Genomic DNA, 10,944 nt, shown 5'->3' on the forward strand with positions numbered 1-10,944 from the left:
AATACGCAGGAAGACCTCAGGATTGTCAACAATGATTGACCATATTTGAGTCACAGCCCGTAATACGGCAACACACTGAAAAGTCCTCGCCACACTCTACCCACGTGACCTCTGACCTCCTGGCAGCTCTGCAGAGTAAAGACGGTCATGTCCTGAAGATGAGGGAGCCAAGGCTTGGAGGAATGCAATCACTGCCTGGGTGTCCCCAGCAGGTGCGAGAGCCAGGGATGTTCCCTCCCATCGTGTTATTACCGTATGTGCTTAGTCGCTCAGTCGTGCCCAATTCCTTGTGACCCCATGGACCCACCAGGCTCCTCTGCCCATGGGGATTCTCCAGGCAAGAATACTGGAGTGAGTTGCCATGCCCTCTTTCGGGGGATCTTTCCAACCCAGGGATCGAATCCAGGTCTCCCACATTGCAGGCAGACTCTTTACCATCTGAGCCACCAGGGAAGCCCAATCACCAGGAAGCATGTGGCCACATGATTGGGCACAAACAAGAAAGCAACATGAGATTTGGGTAACTAGGTTCAAGGTGAGGGGGTGGGGATGGGGCCAGGCCTTGATACTGGAAGCAGGGCATTAACCTCTGAGCTTGACCAGCTCAGCCTAGGTTCCCATCTCAGCTTGGCCACTTCTTTGTCATGTGACTGCAGGCAAATTAGTAATATCCCTGTGCCTCTGTTTCCCCACTTGTAATATGGGAATCATAATAGCCTGAACCTTGTGGGTTGTGATGATGATTAAATGTGGAAATAATCATGTAGTTCTTACAACAGAGCCAGGCAAGCAGTAGGTGCTCACTAAATGCAGGCTGCCATGGTGACATGCAGACCCCTCCTGTGGCAGCCAGTTCTCAGGAGGGAGAGCCAAGCTGCAGCTCTCTCTTCTGTTGAGTGTATTTCTTGCTTCATCAACAGTGCCTGCACCCTTGCTGCCACTAGGATCCTGGGCCATGCTCGGAGGCTAGAGGGCTGAATAAGACACAGGCTTGGCCCTCAAGTGGCTCAGTCTAATGGAGAAGGTCTGGGGCATATAAATAATGGCAACAACTCGTTTCAGGGACTAAGTGTTACAGAATGACAGCCTGGACACCCTTACATTCAGTGCTCAGTTTCAATTTTTTCCTAAATCAAACACATACAGGTGCCAAATAATCCAAATGTGGCCTAAAAACCTCTGTTTCAGCTGTTTCAGCTTTCCAGTTTTCCAGTTTTCAAAACTCCCTCCCAGACATACCCATTTCAGCCTTCCCAGGGGCAGGAGATACACAGCTGGTCAGCGGCCCAGCAGGCTGGCTGGGAGAGGATCTGATACCATCACAGCCAGGCCACATGTGCTGGGGGCCTCAGGACAGAGGAGGCCAGGGCAGCACCTGGCGCTGGGGACTTAAGGAACAAGAACATAGAGCTCAGGCCATGCAGAGGCAAAGAGCCAGGCTAGTAACCACACGTGTTAAGATAGAGAATTCTGCACAGCACCTAGCAATGCACCAGGCATGTAGTAGGTACACAAGAAACAACACTCTGCTTTGCTCACTCCCATGTGATTGATTCCCGGAGTCAGAAAGGGAATGACAAGCCTTTCAGGACCCTGGAGAGCTCCCGGGTCCCGTGGTCAGCTCTGACTTCTGGTGATAAAAGCTGAAACCATTGCTACCGTCCAGTTTACCAAGACACGTTCCTGAATTTGAATCTCACATTCCTTGCTCAAAGGAGCTCTTTCAATCACCCCACAACACAGGAAGGAACTCAGAAAGATGACATGACTTGGCCACCGAATGGCCAGGCTGAGAGCGCACACCGCAGCTTCTGTTAGAGCTGTGCCTTCTGAGGGAGACCCCACAGCTTCCTGGAGTCACATGGGAGATACACCAGGTCACCTGTGCCCTGCATCACAGCGGCCTCCTCCTGTCTGCCTGCTCAGCTCCTCTGCTGAAGCACACAGGGAAAGTTGCTTGTTTTTAACTGCAGGAAACACTTTCATATATTTATTGTTATTTCTCTATATCCTAGTTTTCCAAATCAAAAATCAAAATAAAAGTGCTTATCATTTTACTGCCATCCTTGGCCCTTTGTTTCAGCTTCTTTATTCAAAGAAAATCCTTCCTGAGCGTTTTCTGCATTTGTCCAGAAACCATAGTTACAGAGACAAAGACACTTGGAAAGGCTGTGGGGATGTTTTTCTCTGAAGCTTTTTTGTTCTCGCTGAATTTCTCACACAGGATTTAAACCAAATTGACTCTGCCCTAAATAAAGCCACGTCCATAGTGAGCTGATCATTAGCACTGGGTGTTACTACAGGGAGAACATTTCCCACACACTTGAGTACGTTAGTTTAAAAGGAAAAGCAGAAGTAGAACATGGCTGAGCAAGGAAAGACATTGCAAAAAAGTGCAATCAGCAGGAGAACAGAAGATCAACGGATGGGCAAAATTCAAGGGGGAAATAAAATCCATCTCAATAGGATTCTTGACCAGCACAGACCTTTCATGTTCAGATTGCAACAGACAGGGAATTTTGGATATTTGGTTGTATACACCAAATTTTCTTTCACAAAGAAAATGTCCATTGGGAGTCAGCAGGGTGAGGCAGAAGGTACAGTGTGGGGGCTGGAGTGACAGGTATGGGCTGAGTCCGTGGATTGGACGCACCATGACCCTGAGCCCCCATCACCTCGCAGCTCCTAACTGACACAGAAAAAGGTAGCAGTGCAGTAGGTGAGCTGGTGTTTGCAAAGGGCCAGGGCCTCTCGGCACACAGCAGCACTCAGTGCACGTGTTCTTTTTATCGATCAGGTAGGAAAAACTCCAGAACGCATCAATGAACTGGATTCTACAAGGCAACTGAGCAGGTCTCCAGGAGAAGAACATTTTCCTGTATGTAACAACCGTGTCAACCATTTGGGAACCAGACCAAAGCTCAATTGATGATTATAATCACAGTTAGGAAAAGGATCTTGGCCCCAGTGGTTTTACAACTCACCCAGAAAAGTCCTGGTGGTTTTCATGTGGGCAGAGCTTTGTTGAGGGGCATGCAGCATCCCCCACTCCCACCTGAATACTGAAGATGTTTATTACAAGATGTTATCTGCATCACATGTTTAGACACCATCAAAGGCTGGCTTTCCACCTTTGGATATCATGGTCCTAACTTAAAACAAAATTCTAGTTCATTTGTTTCTGAAATATACACACTGCAAACAAAATATTGAGCTGACCAAAGATTCGTTTGGGTTTTTTTTTTTTTTTATGTTCTTATGGAAAAACCCAAGTAAACATTTTGGCCAACCCAATACTTTTCTGTTTTTCTAAAATGAGGGTTATTAGACATTACAGCATCCTGTTGCCTAGTTTCTCATCTCAGTTTTAACCAGGTTTGCAGACTAAAGCCAGAGAGGTAATGATTCTAAGCACAGTGGAGCATGGTGGTGAAAGCATGAATTCAGGAGTTAGACTGTCCAGATTCAAGTCCCAGTGACTCCGTGTGCTGGCCCTGAAATCTTGAGCACATGACCTAACCCCTCTGTGCACCAGTGTCCTCCTCTGTGCAATGGAGATACCAGCTCCTACCCCAGTATCTTCAAAGGTTAAATGAGTGGGGTGAGGCACCCAGCTGTTAGGGTAGCTGTTATTGTTATTACAGGCATTCTAAATCCTCTTGCATTCTAAATCTGCTCTACCACCTTCTGCACCTCTTACCTCAGGAAAGTCATTAGTCCTTTCTGAGCCCCCTCCACCTGGTAAGTGGAGCTGGCTTGTTGAGAAGGTCATTGGGGAAGATCTCTGCAAAGGAAAGTACTTTCCCAAATCAATGCCATGATTTGGGACTAAGCCTTGTCTCTAAGAGATGAACAGGTCCTGAGTTAAGTTCATTGCACATTTCTCTGGGGGCATGACAGACACTGCCAGTCATCTTTCTAGTATCTATTCTGCCCTCCTCCATTAGGAATTGAAATTTGATTTTCAGCCGGGCAAGGCCACCTGGAATAAAGCCTCCCATGCAACTGGCAGCCATGTGACTAAGTTCTGTCCATTCAAAGTAAACTGAAGTATAGTATGGAACTTCTGAAACATATCATTCAAGGAAGGAACCTATTTTTTTTAACCTCTTCCTCCTACCTGCTGGCTGGAATGCAGATGTGAGGGCTAGTGCTCAAGCAGCCACCATGGATCATACGGCATCATGATAAGGATGGTGAGGCATTATGCTAAGGACGGTGGAGCAGTGAGGTGGGTTTGAGTCTGGGTCTCTTCTGACTGTGGTATCTGTGTGCTTGTGTGTGTGTGTGTGTGTGTGTGTGTGTGTGTGTGTGCTCAGTCACTCAGTCATGTCCACCTCTGCAATCCCATGGACTATAGCCCACCAGACTCTTCTGTTCACGGAATTTTCCAGGCAAGAATACTGGAGTGGGGCTGCCATTTACTTCTCCAGGGGATCTTCCTGACCCAGGGATCGGACCCATGTCTTTTGTATCTCCTGCACTGGCAGGCAGATTCTTTCTACTGAGCTACCTGGAAAGCCCAAATTACTACTATCTGGGGAGTTTTTAGTTATGTGAAGCTGAGCCTAATCCTAACTGGTGCAGAGTACTGCTTCTTTTTGGTATTTCTCAGCAGACCTGGTTATGTCTAGCTGTACTTTCACAATAATAAAGTAAAAAGAAAAAAAAAGGTTTTTTGTGCACCTATTACGGACCAGACCTTTCAGCATGCAACAGTTGTTTAGTCTTTAGAAATTCCTTTAAAGTAGATAATGTTATAGGGCTTCCCCAGTGGCTCAGGGGTAAAGAATCCATCGGCAGTGCAGGAGATACAGGTTCAATCCCTGGATCAAGAAGATCCCTTGGAAGAGGGCATGGCAACCCACTCCAGTATTCTTGCCTGGAGAATCCCATGGACAGAGGGGCAGGTTACAGTCCGTGGGTTGCAAAGAGTCACACATGACTGAGCGTGCACACAAATAATGTTATCCCTGTTTCACCAAGAAGTAACTGAGTCTTGAAGCGTTAACACACTTTGTGCAAAGTGTCACAGCTAGAAGATGGCAGAGCTACACTTCCAATACCCATCTGTCTGCCTTCCGAGCCCACATTCTTCCCACTTAGCCACCACTTAACCACCACGGTGCCCTCCATGCCAAGCCTCACCAACTGCCTTTCCCACACAGAAAACGGACTAGGTCATCCCCCAGCTAAGAACTGCTCACGTCACCCGAGAACCTTCACCAAAACCCCAAGTTTCCAGGAGTGGTCAGGCTCAGGAGCCAAACTCTTTAAGATTAAATCCTGCTCTGCCAATTACTATGAGACCCTGAGCAAGTTCCTTGACTTCTCTGTGCTTTGCAGTGTAGTGAAGGTTTGAAAAAATAATGCCCAGGAGTGCCAGCCCAGAACCTGGAGCACAGAACATGTTTAACATGCAGGTGTTATCACTCGTGTTATGATGCCATGACATTGCCGCATGGGAGGCCCTCCGCGCTTGGCCTGGACTGCACTTGCCTTTGGTTCCTCTGAGTCCTGCTCCTTTGGGTCCCCCGGGTCAGTCAGCCTAATGGGCTGCATGGGCAGAGATGCCAGGTCCCGGCAGTAGGTCTGGATCACAGAGCTCCCAGGTAGTAGGCTGCCTGTCCCATTTGGAGGTGGGAAAAGGAATTCTGTGGGTACTAAAACAGCAAGAAACAGCCACATAAGGTCTGAGATATTGAAATCACCATCCCACCTAGAGTCTGTCCAGCATAGGGACTCTGTGATTTATATTTCAAATGCCCACAAGTGACAGCAAATGCCTACAACCTGAGTTGATGGTCATTTCTCTTGGCTCAGCCCCTAAGTCCCTTGAGTTAGCTTCACACCATCAGCAACACAATCCCCTGCTGGGACCATGGGTTCCTCTTCACAAAGTCAGGGCAAACTTCAGACCAACTTGACAGAGTTGTTGAAAGGTCTATTCACAGCACAGGTATTTACAGGATGCCAACTGTATGCTGGGTGTGGCAGACAACAGTGTAGAACTGACCAACAGTCCCCCTGGAGTTTACATTGTGAGGGTGGGGGGTTAAACCCAAACTTACAGAGTCCTCAGAGCACCACATGGTCCTTAGTAGGCTCTCAGTAAAGTCACTTATTTTACTGACATTTTAAATCGGTGCATTTACAGAAATCTATCCTCTGAGAATGTTGAGGATGTTGTCTGCAGTCAAATCAACTCCTGATCTCCTGTGAAGGAGGCAGAATGGTAATTATGATCCTATTTTACAGATGGGAGGGAGGTGGGAATGAGACACTTGATAGCTCAGATCTGAGGCTGAAGCTTCAGCTGAGGCTGAAACTCCAATATTTTGGCCACCTGATGTGAAGAGCCGACTCGGGAAAGATCCTGATGCTGGGAAAGATTGAGGGCAGGAGGAGAAGGGGACAACAGAGGACGAGATGGTTGGATGGCATCATCGACTCAATGGACATGAGTTTGAGCAAGCTCCGGGAGATGGTGAAGGAGAGGTAAGCCTGGTGTGCTGCCGTCCATGGGATCTCAAAGAGTCAGACAAGACTGAGCAAATGAACAACAAATAGCTCAAATCTGTTAGATGTAATGCACGATCCTCCCTCCCCACACGCACACTTGACTGTCGCTGTGACTGTAGATGAAGTACCCGGAAGCAGATTGATTCCTGAAAGACGCCTAGGATCACACAGGTGGGAGAGGCAGGTGTGACTGAACCCGAGCGTCCTGGCTGCCAGTCTGAGGTCTGTCCTCTCCCTTCAACCTGCACCCCCTGTGCTTCCTCATGGGGAGGGGAAGGTAACAACTTTCAAGTTACCATTCTGAAGTGGTATCCCGGTTCAGTTCAGTTCAGTTCAGTCGCTCAGTCATGTCTGACTCTTTGTGACCCCATGGACTGCAGCATGCCAGGCCTCCCTACGCATCACCAACTCTTGGAGTTTACTCAAACTCATGTCCACTGGTTCGGCGATGCCATCCAACCACCTCATCCTCTGTCCTGGTAAGTATTACTTAACCACCACAATGCAGGAAACAGACCCTGCCAGACAGTTCTGGATGCTGACTTGTCTGAGGTTGAGGAAAGACAAGAAGGTGTCCACTGACTTCCCTCTCAGCTTCCTAGGAAGGGGAAATACAGCAGAGTGATGACAAAACCCAGCATTCCAGAACTTTCCTTGGCTTGTATCCACATGGCCAAGCCTGATCCAGTCTTGCAATCCATCACTAGGACTATTCTTGTTTTTTTTTTAATGGTATTTTTGTTTTGAGTCATAACTTGCGGATATGACTCAGAACTAGGGGTGGCCCTCCCATGGGTGATGGTAAAGGTCAGACAGCACCCCTCCCTGGTCCTCCAGCACCCAGTCCCCTCCCTGGAGGCTACATTAGGAGGCTCTTCATGGGCCCTTCCAGAGCTAGTCTGTGCATTTACAAACATTTCTGTACCCTGCATAATGGCAAACTGGGTGCACTGAAACTTTACTTCTTTTGTTGACTATGTCTTTGAGTACTTTCTGCACCAGCCCATTTAGAGCTGCTGCATTTTCTGGTGAAGGGGGCCTGGAATTCTGCTGTGAGGAGGGGTCTCAGAGCAGTTAGCAGACCCAGTAAGAAATGCATGTTCCTCTGGGCCTTGCACACATAGCATTTCATGTATGCAATGGGCTCTCTAGAAAATCGGGTTGCTGGGTCAAAGGGCATGTGTGTTTCTAATTCAGATAGACTCTGGATGGCACATGCCCCTCCACAGGGCTGGATCCATTTTACGCCCACAGCAGTGCAGGACTCAACTTCCTCTCGAGGATCCCTGCCGTTGGACCCACAGGTGAGAATCCCACCACCTCCCTCTCTGCTCACATTTCTTTATGGCTCCTCCTGACTTTGGCATGAAGTCCAGACCCTTTAGCCTGGTATTCAAAGCTCCAGGAGGCTGGGCCCTAATGTCTCAACTAGTCTCACACCCATCCAAATGATATAACTGACTCCAGAAGGTGGTGATAAAAATGGGTGATAATCAGACCCTTTATGCACGTTATCCTATTTAATCTTCAGCATGACTCTAGTTGCCATGGCAACACCCACAGGTAGGGAAAGAAGTTCAGGCCAGTGACTCTCCCAAGTGCCCAGAGAAGGGCAGGGCAGATAGGAACCCCCCACCTTGGGTTGCCTACTCTTTCCATCTCCCCAGCCATCTCCCCAAAGCAGTAATCCTCTCCTATCCAGTACAGCCCGACCTCAGATGCCTTCATCCTGCTGGGCCAGCCCCAAATCTCCCCTGCCTCTCCCTTCCCACTCTTCCAAGGATCCAGGCTCAGCAGGAAGGAGCCCATTTGGGGGGACAGCTCTCAGCTGATTCATTCATTCAGTGGACAGGCATTAAGACCAGGGTCAGACAGAGTGCCAGGCCACAGGCAGCAGCTGCAGAAACAGCAGTGGCTGACAATACAGACTTCAGGGAGCTCTAGGTCCATATTAAGTCCCAGCTCCTAAGTGGGCAAAGTGGTTGCAATGGTGATTGCTTTGCCTAATATTGAGGCTCTAGAATGTTCTGTGACCTGCTCAAGATCTCCAATCCAGAGACAAGTGGTGCTTGTCCTGGGGTCTTGGCCTCCCCACTGGCTGGACAGTACTGTGGTCACACCTATACCTCAGATAGAACTTTTGATCCCAGAGCCAGCTCTGCCACCTGTTAACCACATGGTCTCTTGTTCCTCAGGTTTTCTCAGCTGCAGGACTGGGCTACTAAGAGGCACTTGTTATTATAGTGCCTGGCACCCAGGAAGCAGGCTATAGTTAAGAACTGCTGGTAGCCTAACCGTCCTCAAAGTCCTCACTGGAACATGATAATCCAGTCTGCAAGTTCAACTTTAAGTTCAAATGCCACCTGCCCGCAGGTGACAGAAACAGATTAGCCAGGAGCAAATCACAGGGCTTATCATGAAGGGCAGGAAATGGGCTTTTTCTGCATACAGGAAGGTTCTGGACTGAGACCTGGATCTTTCCAGCATCAGTGTCAACATTTGCGCTGTAGACGCCAAAGCTCTGACACCCACCGACCTGGGCTCGAATCCTGGTTACTTAAGGACCCGTGGGGCTGCGTTCGAGTCACCGAATGTCCTCTATTTTTCACTGTGGAGCACAGTCCCCGCCCCCAGGTCGCCAGGTCATTACGCGGGACAGGTGAGAACAGATTCGCTGAGCCGAGAGCTGCCCGAACGCCGCACAACGCAACAGCTCTTATGAGCAGAGTCGCCGGCTGACGCGCGCGCGCGCGCGTCCGGCCCCAGCAGCGGCTGGTGACGGCGGAGGGGGCCGGGATCTCAGGCTGTCACCGGAGCCGGGGTCGCCCCTCCATCAGCACCGGCGGCTGCAGAGGGCACCGGACCGGCTCTGGGGCCGCGCTGGAGAGGGGAAGAGGTCATCGGCGCGGGGACGACGGGAGCGCGGCAGGGGGCTGACAGATGGGCACCTGCGCCTAGGGACGCGCGGGGAGCAGACCGGCCGGACGCAGGCCCGAGTCACGTGCCAGGCCCTGGGCACCGCCCCAGGCATCCACACCCGCGCCGCGGGGCCGGGCTGCACCGGGACGCGCCCACCCCGTCCCGGGGAAGACCCCCCAAACTCCCAAGGAGCGGGGCGCGCGCGACCGAGGGGAGGGGCCGCAACTCCAGCCACTGACCCGCAGCCTGGCCGCTGTCCCGCTGCATGTCGCCCGCCCGCCCGGGCCGCCGCCCGGCCTCGGCCCACCAGGTGCACCCGCCCAGCGCCTGCCGCGCCGCCCCGCGCCCTGGGCTCCGTTTCCACCCCGCCCCGTGCGCCGTAGGCGGGCCCTCTGGAGGCGTCACTCGCTGAGCCGCTGCGAGTGCCCGGGGTGCGGGCTTTACCCGCCCCGGACCGCGTCGCGCCGCCTGGGTGTGGGCGGGCGCGTGGGGCAAGAGTTCCAGCTGCGCAGGCTGCTCCGGGCTCCGGGCTTTCGGAGTAGCCGGGGACTGGGCGGGGCCAGAGAGGGGGGTGAGGGAGTGGGCGGGGCGGAGGGGTGGGAAGCCCCGCCCCGCTACCGAACCCCCGCCTTGGTTGCTACGGGTCCCTCCACCCGCCCCCTCAGTTACATAAGTGCCCCTATTTATACGTCTCTGAATATTTTTCAAGTCACACAGGAATACATACTGTATTAGCACTGTGGCGAAATTTGGAAAACTCAAAGCAGCCAGCCCCCTCTCCTTGAATTCTGCCCCTCAAAGCCAACAACCTGTTAATCCACGGGAGTGCCTCCTTAACGTTAAAAAAAAAAAAAAAAAAAAAACACTTTCAAAGATAATTCTAAACATTTAGAGATGGCCACGAGCTCCACCCCTTCAGTGGCAACACTCCCACATTCACGTGTCTCCGTCCAGCTTGTGGCAGGTGATCTGAAGGCAGTCATGAGTTCAACACACTCTCTGTGTAATTTCGAGGTTGCCTGTAGGAATGCACGATCCCTGGAGTCGGAGGATGTGGGTTCACCAGCCTACCTCTGGCTGGGTGATCTTGGGCTGGTTACTTCACCTCTCTGGGCCTCACTCTCTTCATCTGACAAGTGGGGATAATAAATAGTGCCCATTATATAGGATGGTTGTAGGGATCAATGAGCTAATATTCCTAAAGTACATCAGAGGCACTCAACGAATGTGTTAGTTATTGTTTCTGAGGTCCTTCGTCTGCATGTATCAAGGGTAATGAGCAATAACTGTGTAAAAACATAATGTGGTCTTTTCATACTCTGCACAGCTCCCCACTCCATTTCCTTATTTTTATTTTTAACCAACCAGTGGCTTCAACAAATAAGTCACTAAAGCCCTCTGTTCCTCAGTTTCTTCCTATAGAGAGTAAAGATAGTATTAATAGCATCACAGGGACGTTTGAGGATTAAATGAGATGCTGTGAGGAGTATATAGACTCGCTGA

The 10,944-nt window shown here is 50.6% G+C and overlaps 1 protein-coding gene across 2 annotated transcripts in view; it reads right to left on the reverse strand.

Moving 5' to 3' along the window:
• The window catches only part of LOC138442184 (high mobility group protein 20A-like), a 34,336-nt gene extending 24,368 nt beyond the window's left edge, over positions 1-9,968 (reverse strand). The window contains exons 1-3 of one of the 2 annotated variants that reach the window (XM_069593224.1): positions 9,681-9,968; positions 6,072-6,216; positions 5,500-5,663 (exon numbers count right to left, since the gene is read on the reverse strand). In XM_069593224.1, coding sequence (XP_069449325.1) covers positions 5,500-5,562 — 63 coding nt within the window. In that variant the 5' untranslated portion in view covers positions 5,563-5,663; positions 6,072-6,216; positions 9,681-9,968. The remainder of the gene's footprint in view (positions 1-5,499; positions 5,664-6,071; positions 6,217-9,680) is intronic. The other variant, XM_069593223.1, reaches the window with a different exon arrangement.
• Between the last annotated feature and the right edge of the window lie 976 nt (positions 9,969-10,944).

This window comes from Ovis canadensis, chromosome 6 (assembly GCF_042477335.2).
Source record: "Ovis canadensis isolate MfBH-ARS-UI-01 breed Bighorn chromosome 6, ARS-UI_OviCan_v2, whole genome shotgun sequence".
NCBI classification, from domain to species: domain Eukaryota; kingdom Metazoa; phylum Chordata; class Mammalia; order Artiodactyla; family Bovidae; genus Ovis; species Ovis canadensis.